At 36.2% G+C, this 20,572-nt stretch overlaps 2 protein-coding genes across 3 annotated transcripts in view; both read right to left on the minus strand.

Moving 5' to 3' along the window:
* col18a1b (collagen type XVIII alpha 1 chain b) overlaps window positions 1–3,957 on the minus strand; it is a 48,820-nt gene extending 44,863 nt beyond the window's left edge. For both annotated transcript variants that reach the window (XM_016514098.1, XM_016514097.1), the window contains exon 1: window positions 3,853–3,957. In XM_016514098.1, coding sequence (XP_016369584.1) covers window positions 3,853–3,931 — 79 coding nt within the window. In that variant the 5' untranslated portion in view covers window positions 3,932–3,957. The remainder of the gene's footprint in view (window positions 1–3,852) is intronic.
* Window positions 3,958–10,189: 6,232 nt separating this feature from the next.
* The window catches only part of tns1a (tensin 1a), an 87,378-nt gene continuing 76,995 nt past the window's right edge, over window positions 10,190–20,572 (minus strand). The window contains exons 18-34 of the mRNA XM_016514099.1: window positions 19,574–19,651; window positions 18,564–18,751; window positions 18,332–18,407; window positions 18,016–18,099; window positions 17,709–17,735; window positions 16,755–16,902; window positions 15,974–16,611; window positions 15,777–15,866; window positions 15,461–15,589; window positions 15,286–15,381; window positions 15,052–15,129; window positions 14,875–14,946; window positions 14,762–14,791; window positions 14,334–14,502; window positions 12,897–12,965; window positions 11,100–11,129; window positions 10,190–11,001 (exon numbers count right to left, since the gene is read on the minus strand). Coding sequence (XP_016369585.1) covers window positions 10,860–11,001; window positions 11,100–11,129; window positions 12,897–12,965; window positions 14,334–14,502; window positions 14,762–14,791; window positions 14,875–14,946; window positions 15,052–15,129; window positions 15,286–15,381; window positions 15,461–15,589; window positions 15,777–15,866; window positions 15,974–16,611; window positions 16,755–16,902; window positions 17,709–17,735; window positions 18,016–18,099; window positions 18,332–18,407; window positions 18,564–18,751; window positions 19,574–19,651 — 2,144 coding nt within the window. The 3' untranslated portion in view covers window positions 10,190–10,859. The remainder of the gene's footprint in view (window positions 11,002–11,099; window positions 11,130–12,896; window positions 12,966–14,333; window positions 14,503–14,761; window positions 14,792–14,874; window positions 14,947–15,051; window positions 15,130–15,285; window positions 15,382–15,460; window positions 15,590–15,776; window positions 15,867–15,973; window positions 16,612–16,754; window positions 16,903–17,708; window positions 17,736–18,015; window positions 18,100–18,331; window positions 18,408–18,563; window positions 18,752–19,573; window positions 19,652–20,572) is intronic.

The following is a 20,572-nucleotide window of genomic DNA, read 5'->3' on the forward strand; positions in this document are numbered from 1 at the left end:
TATATATATATATATATATATATAACATTTCTGTCCCCCTCACTTCTGAAATCATGGCTACGCCCCTGGTACAATCTATCAACAATCCATACTATACCAATATTTGTAGTGATTGCAGTTGTTGTTAAATGTAATAAGCGTTTTGTAGAGGCTTTATGTTTCTGCACTCCACTGAAATATTGTACAAAATAGGCACCAATATGGAGACCATATCATAAAGAAGTAACCAAAGTAAGAAGTAGCTTATCAAACTTTACCTTATAAGTAACCCCCCCACCCCTTTTTTTTCAGCAAAGCATGGTCTAATTACACTTAATGTTTACAGAACAGTGACAGAAGTGTCTTGCTTTCCCACACTATTAACATCACACACACATGCTGACAGATGGTAATTATATAGACAAGAGTTACAAATATTTTAAGGGCAGCCAATTACTGTTTTAAAGATCCCTTAATGGCACAGAATTTGATTACCTTAAAGGGATTGCTAAGCTAAGATTTGGAACCAGCATCACTTTACGTAACTACTTGACTCAAATGTATTGTTTTTATACCTGACAACCACATTTGCTCTACACACAGAGTGAATTTAGGTATCGAACATATTCTTTATTCTACCAAAGCCACCTTTGCCCATGAGATTTTGTGTTTGTTTGAAAAAGGGAATCTCCAAAGGAAACAGGCATACATCCTAGCAGTAAAATCAGTACAGGAAACCTAAATTAAGGATATGAATGCACACTGTATTGTAAAATTGCAGAGTCTAAAACAATAATTGCACAAAATGCTGGGCATAGACTGACCTTAAAATTTTGAAAATGGCCTTAAACATCTTTTGTAAACACAAAAACAATAAGTGATGACATTTTGATAGTCAGAGACATTGCATTTAGAAAGTACACTATCTGCTGGTAATAACACCAACTATTCCCGAACCTGTGTGCTGAGATAAACAACCAAAACTTTCACATTTTCTGAAGAGTGAAATTCATTTTTTAACTATAACCTGTAAGCTTTTTTATTGTTTAACTGTAACCTGTAAGTAAATAAAGTCAATAAAGTAAATGATGATATAAAAGACTCTATGCTTTCATCACAGGTAAGGATGAATCTAACTTCAGTTATAAAAAAATCATGCTAATTGCCAATTACTGTTTTAAAGATCCCTTAATGGCACAGAATTTGATTACCTTAAAGGGATTGCTAAGCTAAGATTTGGAACCAGCATCACTTTACGTAACTACTTGACTCAAATGTATTGTTTTTATACCTGACAACCACATTTGCTCTACACACAGAGTGAATTTAGGTATCGAACATATTCTTTATTCTACCAAAGCCACCTTTGCCCATGAGATTTTGTGTTTGTTTGAAAAAGGGAATCTCCAAAGGAAACAGGCATACATCCTAGCAGTAAAATCAGTACAGGAAACCTAAATTAAGGATATGAATGCACACTGTATTGTAAAATTGCAGAGTCTAAAACAATAATTGCACAAAATGCTGGGCATAGACTGACCTTAAAATTTTGAAAATGGCCTTAAACATCTTTTGTAAACACAAAAACAATAAGTGATGACATTTTGATAGTCAGAGACATTGCATTTAGAAAGTACACTATCTGCTGGTAATAACACCAACTATTCCCGAACCTGTGTGCTGAGATAAACAACCAAAACTTTCACATTTTCTGAAGAGTGAAATTCATTTTTTAACTATAACCTGTAAGCTTTTTTATTGTTTAACTGTAACCTGTAAGTAAATAAAGTCAATAAAGTAAATGATGATATAAAAGACTCTATGCTTTCATCACAGGTAAGGATGAATCTAACTTCAGTTATAAAAAAATCATGCTAATTGCTGAATTCCCAGAATGAACTACACTACCCATAATCCAAGGAGAGCTCCATCAACTATAGAGGTAATTAATAATAATAAAAAATTAGCTCCCTACTTGAATATACTTGAATATTACTTGCAAATAATACATTTAAAATATGTTGTTTTATGTATTATATAAAATATATTATTATAAAATATATTTACTCAATATACTGATTTTTGGCTTCAAATCAATGTTTGAAATGTAGTAATATACAATTTGTTGTCTAGTATGGTCATTTTCTAAAGTGATATTTATTTTGCTGGATGCATTACAACAATTGTTTTTGTTATGAACCACTTTTAGCAAAACTGATGAGAAATAAACAGATTGAAAACATATATATCAGAATATTTACTTCGAAAAGTCTTCTCTACTGACTATCAACTTTGACTCATCCTGTCACAAAGTTTTTACCGTGTATGCCTTTATGTAAGAGTGGGATTTTGGCAGAGTGAGGTAATGGAATGAATGTTCCATATAATTCACAATGCAGCATTCATCAGAATCAGAACAGAAGGACATGGAGGCACAATCCCTCCTTTACAATTAAATCTAAAGTGACTCAAGTGAACTGAAAGAAAAAAGAATACTGAAAGGGAGTATGACAACGTTTGTCACCTTACCTAAATATGATACATCAAAATGGACATACATAATCAATTCCACTGAAATTATGCATTCTACGCACTTTATATTGTGCATGTTAAAATTATTTTCAACTGTTTTCAAATTGACCATAAGCATTCAAAATCACTGAAAAGTAGGAAAAGTACTGTATGTGCTGGTCTAGCCTTGGTCATGTAACAGACCACTTCAGAAATTATGCCTTGTCAATTGCAAAATTAAACAAGAGGGTTCTGTCCTTACTAAAAAATGTTTACAACTGTTATAACTCTTTTTCATGGGTGGCATGTTACCATTTTGACGGTGTGGGAAGTTATGGGTTTTTCGCAGTTTTTCTACTCACAATTAACACACATTGTGTGGAAAATCCAAACAAAACTGGGTGGAACAAGCCTTGTATCTTCCTGGCAAAGCTTTATGGACTTGCCTAGCCAGTACTGGCCGTATCATAACAGGAAAACAGTGTTCCCTGTTGATATAACACCTTTTAGTGGATTTTCTTTGCCAGCAGTGGAATGGCTAACTACATTTATAAGTTTCCTCCAAATGCTCTACAGCATTACTTCATTTAGCCAAGTCTTGGTATATCATAAGATTTGGAAGGTTGTAGATCATGGAAATGTCTACAAAAGCTGAACCACTTATTATTATATAGACTATGTGTAAACAAGTACATTACATCAATTCAAGACATGGACATCATGTTTCCATAAGGTCTATAGCAGTGCAAGTGGAAAGAGCCCAGATGTGCTGTATCATAAAGATTGCAGGTGAATTAAGAATGGTATGTGGTAAGTGGGAATATTATAATGCAAGATGCAAACTGCAAAAGTTTTAAAGACATTGAAAGATACATTTAATATGACAACCTTTTACTCTGACATCACCAGATGTTAAAAGTTTTTTGTACAACCCTGTATACTGCGAGCAATATCATGAAAACATTGTAACCCTGTAAGTTTACATAATGAAAGGAAGCCTTAGGATGGAAATTTACATTCCATCAAACTTTGAGCAAATCAAAAGCTAATTTCTTTATTAAAAACATAAAAAAGAGCTAACCTACCTACAGACATGAAAAGAACACGTAAACATGTAGGATAAACACATGTAAACAAATCATGCAGGTTAACCACTGAGGAATAATATTGCACCTATCCACATTTGCAGTGGATAATTAGCTCATTTTCAAAGAATCACACAGAAAGCTGGTGCCACAACAAAACAGAGTAGGCTATGTTAAATAATTCATTTACAATGATAATGGATGCTGGACAAATTACATTTCAACTAAAATTTTGTAACTGCAACATTTCAACAAGAAGAACAAGCGATTTGGATACCTGCTTGCTGAGCTTCTGATATTTTCTCCGTAAGTACCAGGTAAAACGATAATCCCAATATAAACCAAAGAGATTGCATCTTTATCACGTGCTTCTATTTCTTCAATAACTGAAATTAAAAGTATATAAGAATTAAAAAACAGCATCAGTGGAGAAGTAATGCATGCCCAACAAACACTGAATACATTGTAAGACAGAAAGAGGGGCGTGGATGCAAATCTTGAGCACATCACTTAACTGTCCTCGGGGAGTTCCACTATCAGAATTGCACTTGATGTTAATTCAGCCTAGACGGACTGTACAGTAGAGCTGTTCTAATGAATGATTCAAAGACGTGAAATTATATACCTGGGTCCTAGAGCCGACAGTGTTGGCTATTTTCTTTTCCTTTATCATCTTTATCATTTTCTTTCTTTCTTTCTTTCTTTCTTTCTTTCTTTCTTTCTTTCCCCCCTCTCTCTCTTTTCTTCCTGTAGAGCTGCTTTGGGATATATGTATTAAAAAAATAAATACATTGAACTAACACAAATATGACTAGCGACTATAGTCATTACCCCAAAACTGTTCATTTTAAAGATAAAATCATGAAACCACAAATTATATTAATTCAAAACAAAACAGTTAATTCATGCTTTGTTCACAGCGACCCAGTTTATTTATTTATTTATTCGCTTGTTTGTTTGTTTATTTATTTATTACTTCGCCTTTACTAATATTTCTTTACCATAATAGTTCTTTATGGCTGTCTTTCCCCTCCAGTGCCCATAATAACAGGATAGCTGTACAGTAAGGTGCTAATAGAAAATGACTGTAATATTTAGGGCATCTGTTCTGACATGTTAGGAGCATCTGTACCATTTCTGATTCCTTCTCCACATACATTCCATTAGGGTCTGAAGTAGTATGGATTGATATTCATACTGTATGTATGTGTAATAGTGGTAGAAAAATGATACTGATAAAACACATTTTTAATTAGATGAAAATGATTTCCACAGAAAGTGATTTCCTCATAGATTAAAGGTGCGGTTCAATGGAATAAATGATGCAGTGAAAGACAAAGCAATTAACATATAGAATTACTTAATCATTGTCCCTTTTCTAGTTTTTTTTAATATTAAGTCTTATATTTATATCAAGTAATATTATATTAAGTCTTAATTTTAGATGATGCTATGATGAGGTGATTATAGCACATTCTATTTAGAGGCACATATTTAATAAATGGTTATTAAAAGAACGTAAAATGGTCAGAAGTAAGAACATTAACATAGTTAACATTACATATGAATTAATTATTGTTTTCTGTGGATGCAAGGCTAGTTGCTAGGTACAGTCACTAGATAGTTGCTAAGGAGATACACTGCCTCAAGTCAAAAGAAGTCAAACCTATGTTAACACAATGTTCTAGTACTGAGATATTATTCATGACCAGAGGCGGACAAAGTACACAACTCTATTACTTGAGTGAAAGTACAGATACTGCTGATCAAATATTACTCCATTATAAGTAAAAGTTGTAAAAACAGATTTTTACTTAAACAAAAGTACAGAAGTACTTGCTTTTAAAAGTACTTAAGTACCAAAAGTAAATTTCCTTTTTTATGTCAATGCAGTTTTATTATTGTTGTATGTAATACTTGCAATACCTCTGAAATAACTTACAACACTGAATACACTAACTAGCTTGTATTCATCCACATTTGAACCGAGTGGACAGTGAAATTGCTGTAAATACAGAGTGATAAGGAAGAAAAAAAAAATCAAACCTGCTTTAAAACCCAGCAACACAACTGTAGCTGTATAACTTTTACAACAGCAACACTGCTTTAACAAAAAAGCAAAACAGCAACAGACTTATTTGATATCAAAACAAACATTTTAAAAATGCTCTCTAATCGCTCTCGCAGTACTTTGATGTCACACACAGAACGGTCTGTGCAGGGCTGCTTCAAGTCCAACACCTATTGTGTTTTATTAGGAGAGGCACAACAGTTCTTCTGTGGCTTTATAGGTAATATTTTCACTTACACAATTTAGCAAAATCAGACAATATTGTGTCTAATATATACCACAATATTAACTTTTTATTATTAAATTGTAAATAAATATCACATTTGGAACTGGTCAGTGTTCAAAAAATGCTGGGAAATCACTTCATGTAGCCCCAAGAGTGATTACTGATAAACTGAAAAAAAGAAAGTCACGTTTTAGAGAAGAAAAAAATCACCTACTGACTTTCAAAGCTGCTACATAGTAACGACTTTCTACTTCGAGGATCTTGATAGAAATGTAGTGGAGTGAAAAGTACAATATTTGTCTTTCAAATGTAGTGAAGTTAAAGTCATACGTTTCCAGAAAAAATAATACTCAAGTAAAGTACAGATACTCAAAAAGTGTACTTAAGTACAATACTCAAGTAAATGTACTTAGTTACTGTCCGCCTCTGTTCATGACCCTATATGGTTGCTAAGATGATCTGGGTGTTTGCTAGTGTAAGCTAAGCACCGATCAGAGTAATACTTGCAGACTGGTTTCTCACTGTTTTCCTGAATCAAAAGAGCCAACCTTCATGTTTGTGTGATGTTCCACTGATGAAATATGACTTATTTATGCTGCCATATGGTTGATACAGTGTGACTAGACAGTTACCAGGGTGACACTAATAGACTGTATGCTTGACCAAATCAAAAGAGCCAGGTCTCTGTGATGTTCTGGTGCCGAGTTATGGACAGTTCATTTTATTCTATGGTTGCTATAGGCATGGCTGGATATTTGTCAGGCTACTCGCCTCTCAAAAAATACCACTCCTTTGTCAAAAACATACTACCCCCTTGTCTCTATGATGTTCTTCTGATCCTGAGATATCCTCTTACCCTTTTTCAATGGAAGTTGTTGCTATTGTGCTGTAATTGGTTGCTTAGGCATGGCAAGGAAGTTGGTATCGCACTACATATTTGCTGCTTTTTTGGCCAAGTCAAATGAGCCCACCCACAAATCTCTATAACATTCTGAACTCAGAATTTTCTTGCCAATATTAAATCTATGGCATTTTTCAGACTGATTTTTCATCATACACCAGGCCTTTTAAAAATTTCATAGCACACTTCTCCTCAATAAGCTGCCATGAACTGACACCTCATTCATGGGTCTATGGTGCAGGACAAGTTATGTGCTAAAGTTTTGTCTGAATATAAAATATTTACAGGAGGACAAAAACAATTTTGTTGTAGGAACTTCTGATTAACAACATGTGTTTCATCTGAATCAGCATGTGCTAGTTTTATTTGATAAGATGAACAAAAAGCTTTTTATGTTAAAAATAAAATGACTGAAATGTCATAGTTGACTAGACATAGAGTCACACACAAAGTCTGTGTTTTATAGCTTTTAGAGTAAAACTTTTGGTTTTGTATTTGAATAGTGTCTTGTCTGCACACATTATTTGTGAGTCAAGTGAAATGACTAATAAGAAACGACCAAGATGATGAATAACGAATGTATTAAAATGTTTCTACAAAAAGCAGTCATTAAGAACTTTCCTTGTATACCCTTTTTAAACATTATTTAAGGTAAAGAGAGATGGGGAGAGAGAGCGGGGGAAAAAGAGAAAGTTTTTCACTGTATTTTCTTTCTTTTTTTCCCCTCAGGAGTATCCTAACTGATAAACACCTATCAAAATTGTGAAAACTGCTATGACCTGTCAATTTTGATTGATAAATAACCTCTGTAAATGATAACAAAAGGCATTCTCCTTTAAGGCATTATCACAGAAAATGTCGATATAACTTTATATTTACTTAAAATTTAACAAATACAATTTGAAAATAAAATAAAATAAAAAATAAAATAAAATATGAATGACGTTGAAATTATATGATAGTAAAGCAATATGCACAGTACATTAGGAACACAAACAATTCCCAACACACACTTTGAGACAATGAATACTAAACCACATAGGACTGCCATCAACAATCAGTATTTGTCTTACGTGTCTTGTTGAACAATTAATCTCGAAAGGAAGGCAAATAAACCATGTATTCCCCCCTTTTATGCTTTAACAGCTGACATCCTTCTGGAAAGGCTTACTATTAGAGTAGATGTTGGAAAATCAATACATACTCTTATTCGGATGAGCATCATTGAGGTCCAGTTGATCCTGAAGGTGAATGGGGTTCAGGTTGGCCAGTGAAGATCTTCCACACCAGACTCAGAAAACCATATCTGTATGGACATTTCTTTGTGCACAGGATTGGAATAGAAATGATCCAAGCTAGAGAATGGAGAATCATGGAGAACTTTGTTTACTGTCATCAGTAATCTCTGTCTCAACTTATTTGATTATACATAGGCTACTGAATTAGGAACTTTATTGGCCTCTCTACTAGGTCATATTGCATTCCCCAATAATATAATTAGAAATGAATTATATTAATTATTTTCGGATATCTAACTTTTTCATGGAAAGTGTTCATGGAAATACAAATATAGGGCCTTAGAGATCAGTGACTGAATTTAGACTGTCAGCCAATTCAGATTTTTTTTCCTGGTATCTGGCAGAGAGCTATATTTTTGTGCCTGTAAATAGAAAATAATAAAGAAAAAAAAACAACACAAAAGATCATATTTTTGGCATTTAGTTTGAGCTACTTACAAATCTGTTCATCTGACTCTCATAGCTGTCCTTGCACTCAACATCATGATGGAGGGAAGTCATTGTTTAAGCTCTGATTAAGTCACCTGTTGTTGAATCAGTCTGTGGTGTAACAATTTAGTCTAAATTAGAAGGTGGTCGCAGGGATTGTGTTATTTAAGGCTGCTTTGATCACTGTGGAACTAAAATATTTTTTCCTTTGCTGAATCTAATGCCGTGTTTTGATGTTTGTCGCTTAATGTGGTCCTTAATGTGAAACACTGCCATCTGCTGAGAAACTCATACAGCACTACAAACTGATTATTATCACTACTGTAATAACACAGAATGACAGAAGTTTAAACAAGATACTGGACATATCTTTCAATGTATTTCAAGATGATCAGCATTTACCAAATGGTTAACTTTATGATTTTTTTTTTCTCTTTTATTTTCAACTGCACATGGTCTGTCAAATTGCTCCTTTTTGACCATTTGAAAATAGACAAAATTGACTGTAAACCCCACAGTTTCTCTCATTTCATCCATGATCGCTCTCCTTAAAACTGTGGAACGTGTTGTAGCTCCAGAACTTACATTTGAAAAACAGTAAAACCTGACAGTAAATATTGCACTGCTAACACATTTTAGGTGAACTGCTTTGACTTTCTACTAATGGCTTACTTAACTCAGAGTTTAAGTGTACCACCATTGCCTCTTGTTATAGAGAAATCTATAAAAAACACTTTTCATCCTGTCAGTTTCTTTAGATTATTATTTTTTTAAATATTCAATCTCTTTTGCTCCATCTATGATTATAAAGCACTTAATGATGGTGAACAGAGAATGAACCTACTATAACAACCTAGTCATTGACAGGATGGAACGAGCATTACACAAAATTCTATATACTTTTGGCAAACATATTGTTACATTTCCACAGAAAACAGCAAATAAATGACCTCTCTTTGACCAATAACATAATCCATTTCAATCCAGGAGATATTTTAATCACACACATAATGGCAGGACTCATGGCAAATTTCTATGCATATATAATTTTTTTTTTTTTTAATCTAAAATATTTTTTTCCGTTTCTTCCACATTCATGCCTTTTCATTCTAAATCACCTAACACAGTGACACAGTGAACACACATTCAAATAAAGACAAAAACGGTAACATACATTTTACATCAAGAGCTTCTCAAAACCTGATTTTGATATTTTAGCTAAAATAATTACTTTTTAACTTTTAAGTCAAGTCTTTTTTTCTGTAGACTATACACTATATTTTAATATTAGTTACCCATGAGTAATACTGCAACAAAAATAAATATTCATTAAATGTCATAGTTTGTCATAATACATTTTAAAGACAAGTACAAAATGGATCTACCCATGCACTCAAACAGTATGCAACAAAAAGTTGTCTTATAATTGTCACTGACTGGGGCAAAGCTGTGAAGGGGATGTTGCGCACAGTTCAGAAAAAGATAAACATCTACTACCACAGCCAGGACATTTGTGGGTAGAGCCAGTGTTCTTTACTATCCATATGGATATAGAATCTCAGCGTAAAGTTTCCAGTGACTGCAGTGTAGTTGCTATTTCCATGTCCGCAGGCAAGTGTAGCAAGTCTCTATGTGGTGATCAGTTTGGCAAGGTGATTTTCTGCCATTTTTGGACCACATTTTTTCCCCCGTTTATTTCAACAGATTTGGTCTGTTATTTAAAGTGAAAAGCTAAGTTCTGCAAAATGCTTTTCTGAGTAACAGCAGAGCAAACTAACGTCCTCTGAATTCAGAGAAAATGACTTACTCTTGTGATTCTTGCAAGCAAACATGCAAAATGGCTTCTTCATACTTTTCACAGGAGGACAAAGAAAGAAGAATTTGGAGTTTTTGACCTGTCCGATCTTATCTTTTTTCTTTTTTTACAAAATAAAAATAAAATAATTGTCAGACCTTATTTTTTTATGAACTCTACCTTTGGTTGTTCAATCACAATATTGGCATTTTCTCTAAATATTATTTGTATTTTTTTATTGTAAAGTCCTGCCTCCTGATAAAGAAGGCCAAAGTGACAACCTTTATCCCTGTCATTTATACTTACTACAGTACTTTAACCCTGACATATTCTTAATCTGCTTTTTTCAGCACGATCCTCACTCAAAAAACCAGCATCATTTTCAAATCTTCACAAAGAAGAAAGAGTAAGAGCCCAACCAACAGAGTTATTCAACAAAAAGAAAGTAATAATGTATGTAAAAAGAATAATCCACTCTGGAAAAATGAGATAAGTATAACCAAATCCTCTTTGGTGAGAAAATTCAGATTCATGGAGAAACCAAGATGGTTGCTAGATGATCACTCAAGGTTTCGGGGTGTTCAGCATGACTTTGGAGACAAAATGGACAATGGTTGAAGCAGGCTGGTCTGGTTCCAGCTCAGCAAACAGATGAGTCACATTGTCAGTCGTGCTTCCTTGTTTTCGAGCCACAAACCCAAAAAGTCTGTATTATAAACCAGAGTAAAGTCGTATTAGTAATTTTTTTTTTCTATTTAAGTATTTAACAAAATTATTGACATTGATTTAATGTGGTATACTCACTTTGCTACACCACCCTCTGCTTTATTCCACCTGTGAAAACAACGGGATACGAAACTCTTACTGAATTTAAAGTGCCCCTATTATGGATTTTTGAAAATTACATTTCATGCAGTGTGTAACCAGGGGCGCCTTAAGACAACCAAAGTCCCCTGGGCTACAGCATTACAGTAGGCCCCCCGACCCCAGAAAACCTATTTTTTTTCTTTTTTTAAGCTTCCTAACAATTATTTGTCAAATTTCGTTTTTTGTCTTGTTAATATGCTAGCTAACATTCACAACACTGTTCTAAATGTGAATATAAGCGAATGTGCAAATTCACTCTTTGCCACAAGGTGGCGCTTGTGGAACAGCAGAATTATATAGCCGTTACATAAAGTAAACACTACGTTATTACGGGCATTATACGGAGGTAATATGAAAGGAAAATGCCATCAAAACTTTCCTGGCTGAAATGTGAGTTTACAGGTATGATTTAAACACCATAAATTACACAAAATATTAATTATTCATCATCAGTAGATCAAAACAACAATGTTTTTATTTTGAAACATGACGTGCTCACGTTTAATTAGTTAAATCACAGCGTATAAAGTTTATTGATCACATTTAAGCAATAGGACAATTCCTATTTTACCATCCCCAGATTTAAAATTGAGACTTTGAAGCAGCACTATTTATGGAAAAAAGATGACACACAGATTACATCCAAGCAAGTTACTGAACTCTCACTCTATGACGTTACAGAACGTTGTCCGGTCCAGTTCCTTTCACACAGCAGTTGTGTTTCTGTTAATCTGCGTGTTGACATAAAGATACTCTCGTGCTGTGGTTATTTACTAGTGAATGCATTGTACATTCCGCTTACAGTATATCGATGGAACACGTGGAACATACCAACTATACAAACTGTGTGGGGGGAACCTAAATTGAGCCATTCACAATATAGGCTACTACAACCAGGGCGTCACTGAAAATGAGTGTGTGAGTTTGTTTACAGAACGCTGTTGTCATTACTGCAAACTCCCATATAAATAATAATTCAAAAAATATAATTTCCCTGCAGCCAGTGGGCCCCCTTTCCAGTGTAGGCCCCTGGGCTTCAGCCCCTTGAAGCCCATGCATTAATGTGCCCCTGTGTGTAACACAGCTCTAAGTGAATGAAAACATCCTGCAACGTTTTAAATCTGAAAGTGCACCGTGTATAAAGTTATTGTCTCTCAAAAGAAAGAGTCGACTCCGAATCATTGAAACGAGTTGTTTTTAAAACGAATCCCAAGCCGTTTCATGTTGAGGTCAACATGAAACATTAGCATATTGCCCGCCCACTTGTTGGTCTTTTCGCGTTGGTCTGAATGAAAATGCAAATTCATTCTTTGCCACTGGGTGCCGCTTTTGGAGCGGTAAAATAGCGGTTTCTCTGGTAATGTTGTACACAAAGCAGCACTGCACTCACAAACGTTGCTTTATCAGGCATTACAGGCATTATGAAATGGAAATGAGACCAATCGGACCAATCACCACAGATTAGCGTCATTCAAAGGAGGGGTTTGGAAAAATGAATCGTTGAGCGAATCGTTTGGGAGTCCTTGAGCAAGTAAGGTAAAAATAAATGCATATTATAAGACAATGAAAGTGTTTTTTGACCTTGCATGCATGTCAACCTGTAAAACCAAAATATTAACCTTTCATTACCCATAATAGGGGCACTTTAATGTAAAACTATATTTCTGAAAGGATGAAATGTAGTACATGGACCATGCAGATGAGCAAACTAAAATACCTAAACAAAATACTTACTTTCTGTCTTGTGGGTCCAAATTGCAGTAAGTGATCATGTTGATTGGGTAATGACGACGGAAAAAAATCCTACAAGGAAAATTAAGTTTGGTTATTCCAAGATCACACAAGCTTGATTCAAGACAGCACCTAAAGGGATAGTTCACCAAAAAATGAAAATTACTCCATGATTTACACACCCTAAAGCCAAAGGTGTATATGACTTTCTTCTTTTAGACGAATACAATCAGAGATGTCCTGGCTCTTCCTCTTTTGCCAGAATGCCACTCTCTCGTGAACGTGCATAGGACAGTTAGAGGAAGCTAGAGATTACAGTTGAAACCTTTTCACTGGTGAGTTTAAAATATTTATGCTGTCCCCCCAGAGTGAGTTTTTTTTAGGCGACCGTTATTTAAGAACGTTTCCCCTTATGTTTCAATAGCAACGCGTCATACTTGTCAAGTGACACACCGCAGCCAAGATAACACTGTATGACAGATGAATCGCTTTTATTTCGTTTTTCCTTTTTTATTCAAAATATTTACACACTTGCTTACCACGTCATCAACTATCTGATATTCCAATTCACAAATACGTGTGAGTGTGTTGTGTCATTTAAAAACCGTCATAAATGAGCTTGATCGTGATCTATAACGCGAGATGGGCGCCACCATGTTTGTTCGCGCTGCAGTTCAGAGAGTCCTGTCAGTCAGATTTACAGCACGTGAATTCATCAATTTCTCCCGAAATACATGCAAGTAAGTGGCTGGTGAACTGGGAGAAGAATAAAGTAAACTTTATAGTTACTTACACTATGTGTATCTAATATGAATAAAATACGTCGGCAAATTATATTTGAATGGATTGTTATTGCTGCTTCTATAGACATTCGTATTTTACAAACTCTAAATGTATTGTTTTACTAGTACTTATGTGTATTTAAATGTCTGAAACCTAAAATAAACATTATGTGGTTAAAAACGCTGCGATTATATGACAAGTGCAGAGTGCGTCTCAGTGCCAGCCAAAGCTCGAAAGCAGTTTGAATTTGGCAGTTATGTGACGTCACCCAGGGTCACAGAAATAAAAATCCCACATGTGGGACCGTACCGCTCAAAGGGTTAAATAAGGATATCTTTCTTACACAAATGCATCGATTCACTTCAGAAGGCCTTTATTAACCTCCCGGAGCCAAGTGTAGCACTTTTTATGATGTATGGACGCAGTTTTTCGGGCTTCAAAATCTTAAACCCAGTTCACTGCCATTATAAAGCTTGGAAGAGTCAGGACATTTTTAAATATAACCCTGATTGTATTCGGCTAAAAGAAGAAAGTCATATACACCTAGGATGGCTTGAGGATGAGTAAATCATGGGGTTATATTCAATTTTGGGTGAACTGTCCCATTAACAGTTGTCTATGTAATATTTAAAAATGAATCATATTAAATCCACTCACTTCCTCTGATTGTCAGTGAGTGTGATGCCCTGTGTGGACACTTTGAAGTGGACAATGGTTGCTGTAGGAGAGCATCTGGCAGCAAGCGTTTCAGTGATGGCTTTGGCCACAGCCTGAGGACCAGTCAGCGATTCCATATCCACAGAGTTTATGTACAAAACATTACATGCTGGGAGAAAGAGATAAAATAAGTGTGAAATAGAGTTTGCATCTCAAACAACACCAAAACACTCCCACGTACAAGGAATGACATGAAAAAAGGATGTCATAGCTATTATTTGAGGCAAGTCAGCTGCTATCACCTTATTTTAAGGACTGGTTTCAGATGCACATGGTGAGTAGTTGATTTTCATAGCCAGTAGTTACTATAAAATTAGCATGCAAACAGTAACACAAATGGTGGCTAGGGGATAATGTGCCATATTTACCATACAAATCTTCAGTAGGTTTAAGAGGTCCTGAAGTGGTAGAAAATTGACAAGAAATCAGGAGACAAATGAGATTTACAAAGAGCAATGAGGGAAGTGAAAGAAACACTCACCTGCTCCCTGCTTTGATAAATCCATGGTTGAACTTGTTGGTGTGGCTAGCTCCAAGGCCTCTTCATTTGGATCTGTTCACAAAAAGTTCACACATGAAGACAAGTTGAAAAATGGCACCTATTGAGAAGAGGTCAATTACAGGGGCTACAGGGATTGGGTGATAATAGCATTCTCACCTCTTGTAGGGATCATAATCTTGCATGGAAGAGCCAGAGGTGTGATGGCGTGTTGATATACGAGAGCCGACAGACACCCTTAAACACATACATGCAAAAAGGACAAGTTATAGCACACACAAGCTAATGTGTGGAAGACTGCAGACTGCTATTCAAAGGGTACCAATTTAAGTCAGTACAATACACAGCAGACAGAAAATCATAAAAGCATCACCACTGGAAATTTGTTTTTACCAAAGTAGGGCTCGTTTGGGCAACCCTTAAGTCTCACGCCCTTGGCACTGGTTTCAATCAAGAAGTGTCGTACCAACTCATTTGTGATGTCTCCAACTTTAAAGTAAGAATAAAAGATAAATGAGGATGAAGTTCTGTTCAGTGATGATTAGCACAATGCATGTAGTTATATTACCTTTCTTGTTCTGCTGCACCGTTGGAGGGGGAGAGGCTACTTTCATGGCCAAGCCATATGCTCCTCTGAAAGAGTTACTGTCTCGAATGACAAATGCTCCTGGTTCACGATCTTTAAGAATACAAATGGCTGGAACATATAAAAGAGTAAATGCATCACTAGTCATTGATACATCCCTACTAAGGCAAAACGCTGCAACTACATTAATGTTCAAAATAGTGTCTTGATACGGCCTGCCCTATGAGAAATGGGTTTGGCTCCACTTTACACAGATTCAGAGAAAACCGAGTATGAAAACTGGCATCAAATCTCTTACCTTGTTCCCTGGAGATTTCTGGTTTGTACCAAAATTTGGATGTATCTTGAACAAATTTGATATTGATTTTTATATCTGGAGGTCCATCTGCTGAAAAAGAACAAATGGTTTGCTGAAAAGTTGATCAAATGAGTACACACATCTGTTTCATTCAGTAATTTTATTTTCAAGATTTGTATCTGCAGTTCTTATGTTACCATATATTGAGGCGATCGCAGGTCCTTGTGTAGGAGTGGAAGCTTTTCTACTTTCTATGCTGTCTGTTGGAACACTTCTGTTGGAAGAATTCTCTGCAATGGATCCTGCTGTTACGTCCAGGGGCAGAAACAACGAGGGGCTACAGGATTGCTCTAGGGGAAATGAAGGGGTAGCAGGTCCAGGCTGAACCAAAGAAGTGGTGCTTTGCCTGGACTCTGCTCCATGTCTCTCATCTAGGGTGGCCTGAACCCTAGCTGGGGCTTTGTGATCTGGGCTAGAGGCAACTGGAGCAGGTGAGTGGTGACGGTCTAGCACAGGGCTTGGCGGGATGAACTTGCCGCTGCGACCCAAAAGAGGGCTGTTGGGAGTGGTTGGTTCACTGCCGCCATTGCCTGTTGGTAGACGTCGTCCCAAAGCAGGGCTACTTGGACCACCAAGCCTACGTTGAAGGGCAGGGCTTGGAGGTGTATTGGTGGCAACTGTACGGTGGAGTGTGTTGGGGCTTCCTGGAACATGATGAACACCCACGATGTTAACAGTGGCCTCATCGGGGTTAAGGTAAGTAAAGGTGTCTAGGAAGAGAGGAGCCCGGACGGGCTCAGATGGAAATGATGCAAAGGCAGGCTGCCTTCCAAAACTGTTAGAGAGCGCAACATAAAATGGAGAAAGCGTGAGTATATTAAATTAATCAGATACATTTCACCCAAACAGATGAGGACACATACTGTACATATATTTTGAATTTGAAAAAAAAAGGGACAGTGGTCAGATAACTGTTACCTATCAGAAATAGCATTGCTGACTGGTTGAGGTGGATTGAAAGTGTGGGCAGGAGGAACTGGTCTTTCAAAAGCAGGAGAAGATTGATGCTGCAAAGGAGAAATCAATCCCCCTCCTCTAACTCCTGTTGCCACAAAACCATGTTGCTCTACAATAAATAAATAAATAAATAAATAAAAATACAAAAAAAGCTGTGAAAGCCTTTTGACCACCACTGCTTGAACATTATATGACACAAATTTGGGGATGATGTGATGAAAGATCTAGGATGAGTTCAAAACTGTATGTTTTCAACAAAATTTAAAACGGAGGGTAGGCAATATGCCTGATTATGATAATAGGCTAAGAATACCAATGTCAGAAGGAGCTGATTATTAGGATTATGTTTTTTTCTGAACGCTTGCTAGTGCTGTCCTGAAACTGGTCTACATAAGGGCTACCCAACCCTGCTTCTGGAGAGCTAACGTCCTGCAGAGTTTAACCCCAATTTTTCATTAATTTCAACAAATTTACTGTCAATACAGATGCTCATATGACACACCCCCAACTCAGAAACTCTGGGCTTAAAGAAACTTCTGAGTTTCCCACTCGTAATTACCACTTTGTGGTGGCATTCATGTGTGTTCAAGTTATTAATACGATCTATCCAACATGACTTGAATGCATCATGAGCTCTGCAGGAACGTAGATCTTCAGAAGCAGGTTTAGCCACCCTGATTTATCATTGAATTTAAAATAGGAAAAAAACTTAACAGAGTCACAGAGCAGAGCCTTTTGGCAAAATATTGTTGACACTATAACACTGAAATGCAATTTCAATAAAACCCACATAAACAAGAGGGTTTGCAGGAGTTAACAGGAGTGAATGTGTGCAGGAAGGAGAGTGTAGCATTCTTTGAGATAATAAGCATGTCAGTGTAAGGGTTTCCACTGTCATTTGAAAAATACTCTTACCTTCCATATCATCACAAGAATCAGAATCTGACAGCAGCAGGCATAAAAAGAGAAAGAGGAGCAATGACAGTTTTTTTAAAAGGGGAAGAGAATAATAACAGTGTGAATGTGGTGGGAATGTACAGCAGGAGGACAGTGACAGAAATTAGCACTGTAGATGAATGAAAGGGGTGGGGCAGGGGGGTATTTCTGAATACTATTGGCCATGTAATGGTGAATAAACCAACCGTCTATTTATTAAATGATGACAAAATTGTAAAATATACATAAGTGGACAGTGCACCATACTGGCTTTACAGGTACTCACCTGAACTGCTTTGTTGTACTAGAGCTTCTGTAGGATTCTGTGCCTTCATTCCAGTGGCTGAAAGAGCGGCCTGACCAGAATGGCCTATTTAAACAAAAATACTTTCATTGTTAGTTTTAAGTGCTCAGAAGCCACAAGAAAAACACCAGTCATGCACAGAAATGAACTACAAAAGTGCTAAAAATGGAAATTATAAGTTAATATAAGTCTATAAGAGATATACGTCTTTTTAGAGATTTATCTTAAATCACTAGCTTTGTCTGTAGTAAGGTTGTGAACGATATAGGAAAGGTAGGGGTCAGGAAATGTGTCTCACCACCACTACTGCGGGTAGGACTAAAAGGAGCTGATTCCATCTCCTCAAAGGCCTCCCTGTAGCTATGCACTGTTTTCTGAAAGGGAAACATGCAGGATGACAAAATATTAAAGTACAATGTACAACTAAGAGAAATAAAAACACTTTACAATAACTTATTTAAAACATTACAATGTTAAATGAAATGATAAAGTGAAGCATATATCTCCCAAATTCATCCATTATTATATACCTCCTTAGGTTGTCCACCTGGGTTCATTGCAATTGTGTTGGCAAAGTCTGGAGATACAGGTTTCAATGGAGAGCACACTCTGTGGGCTGCATTGTCATTTTGGCTGCTGAGGTACTGGCTTTCACTTGTGGTTCGTCGGCGCATAGTTGGCATGGCTTCATCTGGGGTTACTGTACGTGAATGTGATCCTAAAGAACATGGAAAAGTGTTCTAAATTCTTCGAGCAAATGCAGATAATGTGTAAAAAGGGTACAACTTTAACTTTTTGGCAATTTTAACTATTCAAATATCAGTGTCATTAGTGTCATTAGATTAAGCATTTTTTCAAGGATTATAGCGGTTTTATTAAAATAGGTCATGCCCTTCATCATTCATTGGCCTCTAGTGGCTATGTTTTTGATGACTGAAACCTCCCCAGATTTGGGCCTTACATAGAGTATGTGTACATTTATGATAATAGCTGGTTGCATTCAAAAGTTATAGTCATGTAATTAAAAGCAACATGTATTTGATAGTTATTGATACGGAGACTCCAGAGAATCTTCCTAGACCATTTTAATCCAGTTCTGTGCAAAAGGCCCAGTACCAAAAGTTTTGCCAAAATCCAATACGGTGAAAGACTTCTAGACAGTCATGAAATCATATAAAATTTGTGTTAAACTTGACCTAAGGATTACAGTGCTATAAAACTGAAATAATCTGTGACATACATAATGGTTTAGAAGTTATACCACAAAATGTGATATTCTTGATGACCTTGTGCTGGGATCCCAATAATAATGACAAAAACAGACTCTGACTCCTAATAATAATTCTGATAAAATGCTTTAAAGGTTTATTATATTTCCCTGCATACATTCAGCTATTGACCTTTTAATAACTCTAGATAAAAAACAAAACAAAAACAAAGAACCAGGCAGAATGCAAAATAAGACGACAGAGATGTAGAAAGAGAACAGAAGGGAGTGGAGGACAGAGGGAGAAATGGAGGATCGTGAGAGGGGACAAACCAGAGAAGGAATAGGAACGATGATGTTCAGACCGGAAGGACATGCTATTGGAGATGCCCCGGATGCGGGCGTTGTACTCTGGGTGGAGGAATGATGGAGTGGGTTGAAGCAGAAGAAGAGGAGGAGTGTGAAGGTGCATGTTGGAAATCAGTGGTGTGAGGGGTGATCCATATACCAAAGCAGAGACAGACAGAAGGGGGAAAAACAAGAAGAATGAAGAAAGGGTGAATCTGAATCTTAATTTGGTTTCAATGTAGTTCTTTAAAATACAGTGCTACATTACAAACTGTACTGTTTTCTAGAATATGTTTGTGTACTTGTATGTGGCTTTCCATATGTGAGTAAATAATCAAGTAACAAAAATGATACAGTGGTCTACGTGTGGTACTAAGAAGCACTAGAGACACAACAGTCTCATTAGAATATGTTTAACAGAAATCCTGTTCCAGCAATTCCATTAACTGCCAGAGGGTGGTGCTCCTATGTATTTTCCTGTAATATCAATAGTCTGCTATTCAAGCCAGAGAATGCATGGTAGCTGAAGCACAGAGTTGTAAGGTCTATTCTGGCCACTGGCGACTTTCATCTATGCAGCTATTCACTCCTACTCAGAGGACAGTGTTGACATAAACAGTGTGAGTATCTGCCAAGAATACTCTATATCTACATGAGAAATGATGACACCTCTATAATCTTCTTTCATCAATCTTTAGTGTGTAGGTCAGCTTTATAGTTCAGTATTAGAACATGCCTTCATTGTTTATCTATGCAGTGGGACCTACTTGCAGGGAATTTTTTCCAATGTTTTTGTTTGGTCTATCTCCTACAGGACTAAATCAAGAGATGAGCGAACTTGTTGACATTACTATGGCTCCATTAACTTACCAGGGCTTGGTGTATTGTCTTTCTTTGTCAAATATGGCTTAACATTAGATGCCGCCACACTCTGTATGAGACTGTTAAATGAAGCCAGAAGCAGACTAAACTAAACTAAACTAA

The sequence above is a fragment of the Sinocyclocheilus rhinocerous genome, unplaced genomic scaffold (assembly GCF_001515625.1).
Source record: "Sinocyclocheilus rhinocerous isolate Xijiao unplaced genomic scaffold, SAMN03320098_v1.1 scaffold806, whole genome shotgun sequence".
Lineage (NCBI taxonomy): Eukaryota > Metazoa > Chordata > Actinopteri > Cypriniformes > Cyprinidae > Sinocyclocheilus > Sinocyclocheilus rhinocerous.